Raw genomic sequence first — 15109 nt, 5'->3', positions numbered from 1 at the left:
TATTTTTGCCACCCAAATACCAACTCTGGGATGTCAGCTTAGTTAGCTAATGAACATTGTGTGTGTGTGTGCGTGCGTGCGTGTGCGTGTGTGTGTGTGTGTGTGTGTGTGGAGAGAACATTAACGAAATTACCGATGGAACTCGCATAAAGATTTCTTGAGTGATATGGAATCTGAATACGGAGATGTTCTCTACCGAACTGAATTTCATTTCCATGATTTATTTAAACCGTCTTGCAGTGCATACACTCATTTATCTCCTTCTTTCCCTCGCACTACATGTTTCGGCATAATAATGCCATCTTCAGGTGCTTACTCATCCACGCCAAACTAGTTCATTGCATGCCTTGTCCTCATATTAAAATAACTAAAATATATATCTATAATACACATTGACAAATGTCAAACGTTAAAAATATTAAAATTGTTCAGGATACCACATCGCTACGTCGCACCTCACTACGCCAGTCACGCCCATTCTCCTCTGATGGAGCACTCCTTCACTATCATGTGTGTGTTGTGCTTTTGTTGTGTCTTGCTCCTGTGACTGCGTGTGTTATACTCAGTACAAGGCATGCAATGAACTAGTTTGGCGTGGATGAGTAAGCACCAGAAGATGGCATTATTATGCCGAAACATGTAGTGCGAGGGAAAGAAGGAGATAAATGAGTGTATGCACTGCAAGACGGTTTAAATAAATCATGGACTTAAATCAGTGCAACAGGACGCTAAAATATAACATGAATTTCATTTGTTGTTTGTGGTCGGATGCTTAAACGCATATGTCACGTGAAGTCAGAACCCGAATTATGTCTAGAAATGAAAGGGAAATGCTTTCCTCAACGGTGCGCCTACGAATGGACGTGTGACTCTGCGTTTTACACTGACATCACTCAGCACACGAAGGCACTGAACATCCTCCTGTAAGGAGCGAATGACTGTGTCACTGAAATGTTTTCCAGAATAATGGCGTTTGAGATGAGGCTTCAATTGTGAGAATACAAAAGCGATTAAACAGTAGGACACATTTCCCAATTCTGAGAACTTAAAAGCCAACTAATACTAAGAAATACTTGGAAAAAAATTCAGTTCCTGGTTCCACCATGTCCACAAATACGAAGCCTCATTCAATTATTTTCGATGTCATTTGGCGTCAGTGTTGAAGCTGTTTCGTGCGAATATCAAATGGAGACGACAGATCTGCAGTGTGATACGGACTTAAATGCGTTTCTGCATATTCGACACCTTGGCTATTGTAAGCTGTATTTACCTGCTGATAAGTATTCTGTGTTTAGTGACCGTACAAGGCGAACTGCGAGACTTTTCCGAAGCACTTCTATTTGTGAACAGTTTTTTGAAAAATGAAAGCGGCCAAGAGTAAGAGGCAAACTCGATGATTAAAGAAGGGAAAGCTGCCTCCCACTTGATACTTCTCACTTACGTCTATATATTGACAACTGGTAACGGAGAGAGATACTCATACTTGTATTGATGGCATTGTAAGAATTATATATATATTATATAAAATAGCATGATGATATAATAAAATATTATTTGTTGTATAATATTTACTTTGGTAGACTTGAAACGATTCTGACGATGGTGTATACTGTACTTCTTTTAGCTTATTTTGGACTTCATCCATCGTCTGGTATGTAAAAGACAAAAGATCACGACGTTTCGGAGACTGGATCTGTCTCCGTCTTCAGGTGGGTAGGGAAGGATAAACCTACTCAGTTGGTCCCGTTAGAAAGAGCTAGTCTCAATCACTGGACTGAAGACGGAGACAGATGCAGTCTCCGAAACGTCGTGGTCTTTCGTCTTTTACATATCAGACGATGGATGAAGTCCAAAATAAGTCAGAAGAAGTACAATATTTACTTTGTTTTTAGGACGTTCCCCGTAATCAGATGGAGAACCACCCCTTATCGACTGTCTGTTACTGCTTATCCAGTATACCCATTCATAGCCACCCTACATGTTTGGAAGCTGTCTCCTACTCTCGCAACCCGATGTGCCACCATGATGACAAGGAACTCGTTTAATAATGATTCCTTAGCTTTATCCTTAACCATGTGCTACTCTTTCCGTGTCAAAATACGAGTGCAGCTGCGCTCCCAGCATTTTATCGACCCCGAATGCTCATTACTGTATTCACGAGAGCTCGTCACTAACCTTACTTAGGGTCATGATGTGACACGTTTGGTATATGTTACTTACTGGGTTTTTGGACTTTTTCCATCGTCCGGAATTCTAGGTAGGCTAATAGAGGATATGACGTTTCGGAAACTGGATCTTTTTCCGTCTTCAGGTGAGAAATGAAGACGGAAAAGATCCAGTTTCCGAAACGTCGTGTCCTGTATTACCTAGAATTCCGGACGATGGAAAAGTCCAAAAACCGAGTAATTCTATCATCCACCATCGTGAGGACCCTTTAGAATATACATATGTTACTTGTTGATCACCTCTGCCTTACATGATACTTTAAAGCATATTGATGTTCTGTTTGACCTACACAACGTGTCCAGGATCGTTAGGACTCTTTTTTTTTTTTTTTTTTTTTTTAATTTTGCCCTGCAATGCGAGTTGTGGCGTTAAGATTCTTGAAGTTTCAGCTGTGGCTGTCTATAATTTCAAAGCGCAAGCATTGCTGAATCATGTGTTCTGACCTTGAATGTAACAGTACTGTTCTGACGCTCGTCTAAAAATGGCGGTTGAACAGAGAGCCAACATCAGATTTTGTTTGAAGTTGGGCAAAACAGCCGGAGAAGAATACGAAATAATGAAAAGTGTGTATGGTAGTAATTGTTTGAGTCGCTCGAACATTTTTCGATTGTATGCTGTATTTCATGACGGCAGGTATGACACTGAAGACGTTCCACGTGCATCAAAGCCGAGAACAAGTCGCACTGAAGAGAATTTGAAAAAAGTGACCGAAATCCTTGCATCAGACAGATGTGTTTCTACAAGACTCATCGAGGAGCTTCTGGGAATACCAAAGTAGTGTGCATCAAATTATGACCGAGGATTTTGGCAAACGGAAGGTCTATGCGCGGTTTGTACCGCACGCGCTGTAAGGCTATGACAACCATGCCAGAGTGGAACACTCCAAAGACATATTACGGGCGGCCCAAAGTGATACAAAATTTACAAAGTGATTGTTACTGGTGACCAGACATGGTGTTTTCAATATGAGCCTCTCATAAAGCGGCAGTGTGCAGCGTGGTTGAGCCCAAAGAAGCCGAAACCAAAGAAAGTGCGCATGCAAAAGAGTCGAGTAAAGACATTGCTAACCGTTTTCTTCTATTCCAGTCTTCACAGTCGTGCGCGATTTTTTTTGGCCAGAAAAGGGAACACAGTCCTTGATCATCCTCCGTATTCGCCAGATTTGGCTCCAGCAGATTTCTGTTTTTTCCCAAAAGTTAAGATAGCGATGAAAGGAGACCGTCACGACATCATCCAGGACATCCAAAGGGAATGTACCGCAGTTTTAAATGCGATTCCACAAAAGGAGTACAGTGACTGTTTTCGAAAACTTTTCAATCGATTCCAGCTATGTATTGATTCAGAAGGCGACTATTTTGAATAAAAGCAGTGAAATTTTGAAAATAATTCACGTCTTGTATTCTTAATGAACACAGTCCTAACAGAACCCTGACACACTGTGTATGTTAATGGGGTAGAAACAGTTTACCATAGCACCACGATATCAGTTATCTTTGTGATGATGATTTAAAATCCGTATAATACGATTTATTCTTCAATTTTTCGTTTGTAAATTTTGAAAGAACAGTGTGATTACATCTGAATTTTTTATCTCCAGCAGACTACAGTAACACATTATTTTATTATTGCAGGTGGCTGGAGCCGTGGTTCTTGGCGTTGGAATATGGATTGCTTCGGACAAACATTCATTTATTGCATTTACCCGACTGATAGAGAACGAGGAACTAAGAACTCAGGTAAGCAATGTGAACACTAGTTCAAGAACTGGCTATAATTAACCCTTTGAACTATGGAGTTCGTCTAAATAAAATGTTAACATTCAGTTTCTGCTTCACAAAAATATATTACGTCCTCATTCCAAATGCCAACTTGGTTGATCCTGTAAGATTTGAGGCTTTCACGGCGGTGACTATGAAGAAAGCAGTCTTCTGGGATTTGGCACCGTGTATATGTGGTGTTAACCGACGTTTCGGAGGAACGTAGCAGACTGTGTCTGCTTTTACCGGTTCTCACTGTCTCTTCGCTTGCAGATTTATTTTTTCTTCTACCCTGAAGATGGAGGCGATACGTTCCTCCGAAACGTCGGTTAACACCACATATACACGGTGCCAAATCCCAGAAGACTGCTTTCTTGGTTGATCCTGCTTAGGGAAATAATTTCTGTTTGTTCTGAGAATCGTATGAAATCCGTAAGTACACTGTGTGAGGCAGAATGTGAGGCTTTTTAATGTTAAAGCAGGTGGTACACAATAGTAACCACTGTGCCTTAAGGATTAACATGCAATATTACATTATCTTTGTGTCTATTGAGTGTAAATTTTCTATATTCTGTTTTCGTTATTCCTGCGCTGATGACAGATATGCTTGGATTTTCCCCCTGGGAGTGTTTTTTTTTTGTGTGTGTGTTCGTCTTCACGTAGTTGGATATAGTGATCAGGTCTAACTTCAGTTAACGGGTTCCACAGAAGACTAAGACAGACAGACCTATCCTCCCAAATATCATGACTTCTTAATACAGGCAATTAAAAGAAATCTTATGGCCCTACTAGAATATTCTCGCAAAACTTCGAACCACTGTGCCCATATTCACTTATAACATCCTCGTTCTACCTTCCATTACGCCTGCTACAGACTAGTTGCTAGTTTAACAATCAGCAACAACTTCCCACTCTGTGGAAATGCGTAGTGCGTCTGTAGGGTTGCGCGTGCATGCATATATTTATTTCACATATCCCTGTTATATCAGTTTTTTTACTAGACTCATGTTTAACTTCATTTTAGCAATTCTGTACTCTCACTGTGATCCGTATATTCAGATATACACAAAGAGAATTAAAATAACATTTGTGTAACATCCGTTGAGAATTCATCAGGAAATCTAATAATTTGTTATATAAGCTTTCGTACTGTTAACTTCCCCTGCGTTGTCTCTATTTCTGCCCAGTCCTGTATCTACCGAATGATTCATCGAAGCATTCTCGCAAAAATAGCATGCATAAAGAATCGATCATAAATCACCACATTTATTGTATATAGCGCAGTCGGTACAGCGACTGGCTACGGGCTGGATGACCCTGAGGTCGCAATTCGAGTCCCGGTAGGGTCAAGAATGTTCACTTCTACATGTCGTCCAGACCGGCTCTGGGGTACACCCAACCTCCTATACAGTGGGTACCGGGGCTCTTTCCCGGGGGTGAAGCGGCCGGGGCGTGAAACTGACCACTCACCTCCAACTAGTGCCGAGGTTCAACATGAATGCCATTTTTGTTATCGTGTTTCCAAAATAATTGCTATAAAAAGGTAAAGTCTCTATCCTTAACTAATTAAGCACTACGCCATGAAGGCGTACTGGGGAGTGGATGTATAGGTCCATATTTTCTTGACCTCGGCACTGGTTGGAAGTGAGTGGTCAGCTTCACGCCCCTGCCTCTTTACTCCCGGGGAAAGAGCCACCGGTACCCATTGGATAGGTGACTGGTTGGGCCCCAGAGCCGGTCTGGACGACATGGGGAAGTGAAAATTCTTGACCCTACCGGGACTCGAACTCCAAGCCCTCGGTCGACCAGCCGTAGCCAGTCGCTGTACCTTCTACGCAATCCCAGACATTTTTAAACAATTTATTAGAAAGTATCACGTGATGGCATTACACACGTGTGTGCCATTTGGTGGGCTGCTCATGATCTCAAGTTAGCCGGAGATTCAAAGAATTTGCCTCACATGGAACAGAACATCACTTGTTTAGTGTATCGCATTGAGAAGGCTTCCGACTGCCCTGTTTTGTTTGAAACAAGCAAGTCACCGTCTACACATACAGGTTTGCTGAGTTTGCCTCCGTAATGTCTTGAAGAAATGCTGGAGAAGAAAGAAATTAGGTAAATGAAATCTGATTACACTACCTTCTGTTGAGAGAAATCGCGACTGTTGAAAGTTTTAACTGATGCAGTTACTGTATGTTGTGCTCCACTTTTCACATATTCTATGTCATATATAAATTGTATATTTTAGCTTTGTCATTTAATTTTAAGGTGTTTCGTGACAAAGCTCTTAGCTTCGTTCTGATTGTCTGTGGTTATGGATTAGTAGCAGACTCTATGAACATAGTGATAAGATTTTATATCTTGGCTCTGAACAATTTAATCCAAAAATTATGCTTCTAAACCATATTCTCCAGTCAAATCTATTGCTCTTCCTTCGTGTCTGAATTTATTATGACTTATTTGCAGTGAACACATAATGGACAGGCAATGACTGTCCGTCGATCCTTCTCTGTGTTAATAATTCGAATGTTCTATTTCCGAAACTACTCATCAAACTTCGATTGTACTTGGAATTAAGGGGCTACACTAGAATCTGTATGAAAATTGCAGTTGAGGTTTTCAATGCGGTGACTACAGAAAGTACAATCATCTAGGTTTGCCCGACTTATTGCTGGTTTATTGCTTGCCTTACTCTTCCCTGAAGAAGGCGATACGTTTCTCCGAAAGGCTTAATGAATATCTACCTAATTACACTGAGTAACAACCCAGAAGATTGTTCTCTTCAAATTTATTTGTCTCGCAATCGTTCCAGTATAACTCAAACTGTACATTAAGCTCAGATCAAACTTTATCAGTTTCATAAACATGGTTCAAAATACAAAAATCTACATAGAAAATTACAGTCTCGCTATCATTTTTTTATTGCTAGTGGGGTGGGACTAAGGCCCTTATCCTGGGGCCACTTCTGGCCTGTTGTACCAGCCCCAGATGATAGGTGAGGGTGATTGTGAAGCAATTGGTGGAATGAAGATTGGCAGGGAAACCGAAGTACTCGGAGAAAACCTGCCTCAGCGCCACTTTGTCCACAACAAATCCCACTTGATCAGACCCGGGATCGAACCCGGGCCGCCGTGATGGGAAGACAACGACTAACCGCTTGAGCTATGGAGCGGCCTCACAGTCGCGTTAAGATCCATAACTTATATGGGAAACATTATTAAAATATGGCCAAATTTTAAGGAATTAAAAAGAAATGTAAGCTTTGAATAGGTAGTGTGATACCAGAAATGTTCGTTTCGTAACTAGTGGATTTTGTACGAGTGCAACGAACTCCAGCCTCCGGTTACTTTCTCGCTCTTGGATCCACATATTCTTATCAGCGCTCTGTTTTCTCAGTATATGTTTTCCCTTTAATGTGAGTGACAAAGTCTCACACCCATGTCAGTAATACGTACATATATATGATACAGCTGCCTTCCTATTTCATTATCCTACCATTACTGATAATAAAAGTTATTTATTTTGCTCATCTATCTCTATCATTATTCCCTCGCCTTGAAAGATATGCGGTTTCCTACGATTTAAGCAGGAAGTTCTTCTTAAGTTGATAATTAAAAAATTTGTTTGCATTTCTAACTATATCAGCAACCAAAAATAATGCTCTCACATCTTCCATCTCACTGCACAGGGGCACAGACCGTTACTGTTAGCGTCCTTCTACATCTGCACAGAAGACACAGACCGTTCCTAACCGACCACGTCCTTCTACATCTGCACAGAAGACACAGACCGTTCCTAACCGACCACGTCCTTCTGCATCTGCACAGAAGCCACAGACCGTTCCTAACCGACCACGTCCTTCTAAATCTGCACAGAAGACAGAGACCGTTCCTAACCGACCACGTCCTTCTACATCTGCACAGAAGACGCGAACCGTTCCTAACCGACCACGTCCTTCTACATCTGCACAGAAGCCGCAGACCGTTCCTAACCGACCACGTCCTTCTGCATCTGCACAGAAGACACAGACCGTTCCTAACCGACCACGTCATTCTGCATCTCTTGAAGCATTCACACTCGGATCCTTCATTCATTCAAGGAGCTGAGCCCTTTTTGAGAAACCGCCAATTGTGCAGCTCCTCAAGAACTTCCCAGCATTTCATGGAATCCGAAGACCGTGTTCAGAAGAGCCCTCCATTGGTCCATATCCTGAGCCAGATCCTCCGCTCCTTCACCAAACCATATCCAATTTTAGTTTATGTTATATTTTGTTCAGCTGTTCTTCCCCAACATATTTTATACGAGAGAATATAAGTGATATCTTGTCTATGTCCCTTGCCTTTCAGGATCACGACTTGTCGCCATTACGATGATCTCATATAATTATATGCCTTGTATGCAGCAGGCAATTGAATGAACTAAATCAAGAAAGAAATGGCCAAGACGAACCTTGTCAATATGTGTACTAACAAGTCTAATAATAGTGACAGATTATAATCTGTCACTATTATTAGACTTGTTAGTACACATATTGACAAGGTTCGTCTTGGCCATTTCTTTCTTGATTTAGTTCATTCAATTGCCTGCTGCATACAAGGCACGCGTGTATGCGTGCGTATGTGCGTATGTGCGAGAGAGAGTTTCAACAGGGATAGCTGAGCCAGCAAATCGCATTCCAAGGAATGGATGACCTGGCTTCATAGTCTCTGGCAAGGACAGAGATCTGTCTTCTCGCCGTCGCGTGCAGACCGATTTTGGGGCCCTCTCAGCCGTCTGCTAGACGCTCTGTCTCCAGAGTATGGAGCCGATCAGTGACGCCCTTCTGATGGCGAGATTTGGAATGAGTGGAGCTTTACTTTCACTTTCCCGTACGTCTTCATAGCGTACCGCTCAAGCACGGGGACAACTTATCCTCTTGCGTGTCTTATCAAACAAATCACCGCCTGAAATTGAGCATGTCTTCGTTTCTTTTAAAACTTGGTGCAAATTGAAAATGTTCAAAATTGTTACGTGAGTCAAGGGTGTCCAACTGGCATCAGGTAGTGTTCGTTTTGTGCAGCCCGAAAGAGTATCCTGCCATTCTCGAAAATGTATGTTAACGTTCATCTTTTTATTTCAAAAATACGGAGAATTTTGTTCAAAAATCTTTATCAGAGTTTCATACTAAATATTCCGTAAAATGTTTCAGTTTATTTCGCACGGCACCAAATAAATAACTTTGAAGAGCATGGAATTCGTATGACTATGATTGTATGTAGTATCGATAAAATCTATCAGAAATTTAGAGACTTATTTTAAAGCACCGTCAAATCAGTGATTCTCTCTCACGCTTACTTGATGTGCTACATACCACCACCATAAGTGTAGATATAATAATCATCTCTTCTGAAGGAGACAATTCGTCCCAAATGCTCACACTGAAAACATTCTGAGGGGTATTTTCTATTTTTCTGAAGCAAATTAGTTCAGTTTTTCTAATTTCTGTATGTAGCGTTACAATATTTATAATTTAAATAAATGTTTTGAAACTCGTGGGTTCATTTCTCCTTCGTGCGCCTGTGCTTCAGATGATTATGGGCTAGAAAGGTATAGGTATAATGTGCCCCGAGGATAGGTACGTAAGGTACGATATAGCCCCTACGTATTTTGAAGCTGGGTAGGCCTCACATAGGAAATGTCGACCCAGAGGCTGAGGTTTGCACTTCATACGTATATGCACACATGTGGTGATGTACGAGCTGCGACCGGGAGTCAGTGTACCGTGCTTCCGCGGTTCTGTATGTGTATTTAGCTGTACTGTAAAGTAATGAGAATATAAGGTACTGCTGCAATTTCGTAATGTAGGGCCCTACCGCCATTCAGTTCAGAATCTTGTGTCTTCTCGTCTGCTACCTAAAAACGTAAAGGTTTAAATATTCGGAATTATAATTTTGCCTGTAGTTTTGTATGGGTGTGTACCTTGGTCTCTCACATTAAGGGAAGAACATAGACTGAACTGCATTAAGGCCCTGGGGTCGACTCAGCCTCTAACAGAAATGAGTACCAGGAATATTCTTGGAATGTTCATGGGGGTAAAGGGCGGCCGACGCGTAAGGCTGACAACCTTACCGCTATCTAAGAGCCGTTCTCTAGAAAATGTGGGAACCTCAACATCTCACAACCCTATGGGCTTCCACGACCTGTTACAGGGATAGCTTTACTTTTTTTTACCGCTACTGCTACTGCCACTGCTGCTTGCAGTCGTGAACCCCCTCACCGAGATGGATTGTGAGACAATGCGTTATTGACGGGACCTCTGACAGACACGGAAACCGAAATTATTGATGAAGAAGAAGAAAGTGACTTAGACTCCACTGTTGAACGGGAGGCAAACACCGATACAGAACAGGAAATGTTCATCAGTGCAGAAGACGGGAGAGTGATGATTCAGATGGTAAACTGAGGCCATTTTTCCTTTCGAAAGATAACTAAATGCAGTTATGCTTTTCCGAATACGCGACTGAAGATGAAAAACTTGAGGCGAATGCGGCTTCAGGCTGTACATCTCAAGGAAACACAGAAAGTGTGGGATAGAGGGTTTTGCTTTGGTTGATGCTTTCATATTTTACACCGGCAATATGGAAATCTATGTGGGAACGCAGCCTGAAGGTCGATACAAAATTAGCAAGAATCCTGCAGATGTTGGAGAGAGACTGTTTGAGCCGATATCTGGATCAGGAAGGAATGTGACCTTTGGCAACTGTTTACTAGTTGCGAACTATCAGCAAAAATGCTGATAGGTCACAGACTGATTATTGCAGATACCCTTCGTGAAAACAAATGCCAGATTCCTCCGAAGTTTCTCAGTATGCGGGAACGAGAAAAGAAGATGAGTCTGTTTAGGTTTCAAGAAAATGTTCGTTGCTCTCATACACACGTGATGAAGGAAAGAGGGCATTACTGATCCAAACATTGCGTAATGATTACAAGATTGACAGCAACACAGAAGATCTCAGGAAGCCCGAAATCATAACATGACCGAAGGAGGTGTTGATATGATGGACGAAATTAGTGCAATATACAACTGTGCAAGAAACACACGGCGGCGCTGACAAATGGTTGTGTTTTATGGCATACTGAATGTGGGTGCAATTCATGCATTTGTAGTATGCCATATTAATGTGAATCCTGAAATGACGATGGGTGAATTCGTGAAGAATTTGTTCCCGGACCTCATGAGCGATCACGCCAGTGTTCGTGCTAGCTTGAGACACGTGCCATGATATTTTCCGATGCCATATATATTTTGATACTGCTTACATGGTACCAGTGATTCTTCAAGCGTATATGATGTAATAAAATTTACAAAGATATCAAGGATTCGTTTAAAAGACCGGAAGAAAATACTAGTTCCACTCAATACAGTATCAATTCTCCGATTCTCAGATAAAGACTGTATTGTTTTGGGATGACTGAAATTAAACTCAGAACGGAAATAATTCATACGTTTTTATATGACGGTGTTACATCTTTATTGTATGAGTATTTAGTTGTGGTACCAATTTGTAGGGAATTCGACTTCAGTTCTATGGTATTCTTACCATTTCTCTGTTCTTCCTTCTGAGGCAATATTTTTGCTGTATTGTGTTGGTACGCACTTGTGAAACATCCTCTCTATGAATGAAGCTTACATGATGTCATAAATTTGTTTAAAACACTTCAAACTTTATTATTATCTAACTGAAAAAACTTATGGCATCTTAAGTCTTGATACTACGAATACAGACTCTTAGGGTCTGTGACCCGGTGCCATGATTGGTGTTCGAAAAACGGGCGTCAACACTACCGGGTTAAGGAGACCGGAGCGAACACACCAAAATTGTCACGCTACGCATACATTTCCAGAGTCGTTTGAAAAGCCCGACGGTGTAATCTAACAAAATACAAGGAAAACTATTTCCTAACTCTGCAATATGGTACTCGTTAAGTGCGATGTGACTAGCTTGGGAACAATTAACTAAATGAACATCCAAGTTTATAATAAACCTATCCAACATGACAGAATAAAAATATATTTACTCGTTTGTGCTCTTTTTTTCCTTCGGGTTAGTATTTGTGGGGTGGAGTAGGGTTGGGGTTTCATAAATTGTGCTCTGCACCTAATAGAGGAAGGACGCCTACTTTAGGGAGGATTCCCAATGTGGGGAGATGCAGAATTTACATGAAGGAAGTGCTGTCACCGCCAAACAAAAGTCGGGAAACCGAAGCGAAGACATCCTGCTCCTTTGTTAACTAGTGGGTTAATACACGTAACTTCCACCATCACTGTAGCCGTAACAGGCTGCAACATTTTCATTGCGCAGCAGAATACTTTGCTGAAATGGGAGTAGCTGAAGACTGCTTAGGGAATAGCAATGCATACATCTGACTTATAATTTATTCATTATAATTATGCATGATGATTTAATAAGCCCCTTTGGATCCTATCGTCACAGGGTGCATAACACAAATTTGGATCCGTTTAATGAAAATACTTGTGGTGCTATTGTGGGGATATCAAGGCATCCAAATTTATGGCTACCCAAGTTAAGAACACCGAATATTACGTTCAGTAGTTTATCATGCCACTGTACTTGTGCAGGAAGAAAAAAAAGCAGAAGTTTTGTTCTCCGATAGTTAAGTTTTACAACAATAAAACATTCTCCTTCTATCCACTACTGGGTTGCTAGAGAGCGAAATTTATATTTGCCTTAGTGCAGTGGTTAATATTAGGCAAAATAGTTTGAAAGCTGAGAGACTCTCAGACTGGAGAGGATACGAACTGGCAGATATCGGCGGAGAAAGAATTTGTTTTTCGAGAATTGTGGTAGGGTAATTCAGAATTTTGGTATGAAGCTACACGAATAACGTAAATCATTACATTTCAGAACATGAAACAGGCGATTAATATCGCTCACTGGTCTAGTAACAGTCTCAGGTAAAGAACCGGAAACGTGCACTGCAGTGAAGTATACACAGGTCTCTTTACGAAGCGTACTCCTTGCGATTTCCTATAAATCATTTGCGTTGATGTGTCGTTTACTCCTTACGTGTCAGATCTTGCAGATACAAAATGTTTACTGCAAATCTTATATTGGGCACGCAGTAGCGTAGTTGGTTGAGGCACTATGCTACAAGTCGGAAGGTCGCGGGTTTGATTCCCGATTAGTTCATTGGATTTTTCAAATGATCTAATCCTTCCAGCCGCTTTATGGCCCTGGGGTCGACTCAGCCTCTAACAGAAATGAGTAGCAGGAATCTTCCTGGGTGTAAAGGGCGGCCGGTGCGTAAGACTGACAACTTCACCGCCATCTGTGAGCCGATTATCTTTAAAATGTGGGACNATTAATTTAATCAACAAACTTTAGTGTGGCTTAGCATCCAAATATCAAATCAAATAGAAATCCGTGAAGTAGCTCTGGAGACGAAACGTGGAGACAATTTTATGCACTTTATGTAAGGACTCCCATGCAGATAAGAACGTTTCTACCTGAGTGCTGTTTCTGAGACTGACTGACAACACTTTTAGTTATGTTAGCACGCGAGCAGGAGAAGGTTCATCATTGCCTTGGACTATCAAGTCTCAGTTCATTTTGATACTCAACTGCCTGTGGCTAGCAGTGGTGACTGGCGGTGTCACTCAGAGCGTGAACAGTGCTTTCTCTAAGGAAGCACAGGGCTTACAATGTCACAACTTTCACCAGTTCATTGTCATGCCTTATGACTAATCTAGGCCTACCAACTGTAACGGCCGCGTCGTGTTGTGTGTTCCCTTCTTTATCATCTTATTTTCTGTTATGGATTATGCCATCTAGCTTGTTCCAATGTAGTGGCAACTTCTAAAAGTACGAATACTTTTAAGATATATTCTGGGACTCCTTTGACGAGGGATTAGCCCATCGCACGGTATATGCCTACAAAGGGGAACACAAACACAAAATAGACGAGCATACACCTTTGCCCTGAGTGAAATCAAAAACCAGGACCCCGGTGTTCGAGAGATTTAAGACAGTGCGTGCCTTAGCGCGGCCACTATGATACCACTTGTTCTGAGAACATTGTCTTAAAAGAGGTTAAACTGGTTTGGTATTTGAAAAAAAAGGTAAAGGTAAAGTGGTCCCTGTTTTTGACTAATTAAGCACTACATCATGAAGGCGTAAAGGGGGTGGATTTATAGATCCACATTTTCTTGACCTCGGCACTAGCTGGAGGTGAGTGGCCAGCTTCACGCCCCGGCCGCTTTACCCCCGGGGAAGGAGCCCCCGATACTCATTGGATAGAAGGTTGGGTGGACCCCAGACCCGGTCTGGACGACGTGGAGAAGAAACAAATTCTTCACCCTACTGGGACTCGAACTCCGACCCCCCCCCTCACTTGGTTGTCCAGCCTGTAGCTAGTCACTTTACCAACGATGCTCTCTCGGCTCCTGGTATCTGGAAAAATGTTAGGAAAAGTATTTTCGACAGAAAGAAATACTTTGCATAAGTGCCACAGATTAGACGGTTAGTCGATGGCTGCCCACTGCAACGGGCTGGGTTCGAACCCATATCCGGTCATGTGGAATTGGAGGTGCATAAAGTGGTATTGGGGTAGGTTTCCCCTGACAATTCTCATTCCACCAACTGCTCCACGGCCATCATCATCATCATCGTCATTATCATCAGGGACTAGTGTAAGAGGCCCGATACTGGCCGACGTATCAAATGGACTCAGTTTCACCCCACCCTACGAAATGGTTAAGTCTGATAAAGGAGAATGCCACAAAAGAGGTCCCCTTGTTGCTTATCAAGACAATTTTTTCTGTTTGATTTGCACCAATTTGTTGACGCTAGATTTTTATTAACTGTCCCCTACAATTACGTTCGTGAAAAACAGAAGAGAAAAATATCGTATTGCGCACAATTAATTTCGGTGTTCACTGATAGCTTTGTAAATCGTCTTAGTTTTTAATGAAACGGCGTACTTTAAGTATTTGTAGTAATCTGACGATAACCTGTGTTTTAATAGGCGTAACACAAATTATAATACAACGTGGTAAATTCTGGGAACGCACTTTTAACATACCTCCCTTTGTATTCCCACAAAGGCCTGTTAAAGCTGACGTCATA

General features: G+C 41.7%; 1 protein-coding gene across 1 annotated transcript in view; it reads left to right on the top strand.

Moving 5' to 3' along the window:
• Nucleotides 1-15109, top strand: part of LOC111874379 (CD82 antigen) — an 83259-nt gene that overhangs the window by 46117 nt on the left and 22033 nt on the right. Inside the window, exon 3 of the mRNA XM_023869843.2 lies at nucleotides 3858-3962. Coding sequence (XP_023725611.1) covers nucleotides 3858-3962 — 105 coding nt within the window. The remainder of the gene's footprint in view (nucleotides 1-3857; nucleotides 3963-15109) is intronic.

The sequence above is a fragment of the Cryptotermes secundus genome, unplaced genomic scaffold (genome assembly GCF_002891405.2).
Source record: "Cryptotermes secundus unplaced genomic scaffold, Csec_1.0 scaffold197, whole genome shotgun sequence".
Lineage (NCBI taxonomy): Eukaryota > Metazoa > Arthropoda > Insecta > Blattodea > Kalotermitidae > Cryptotermes > Cryptotermes secundus.
This window is presented reverse-complemented; position numbering and strand designations above follow the sequence as displayed.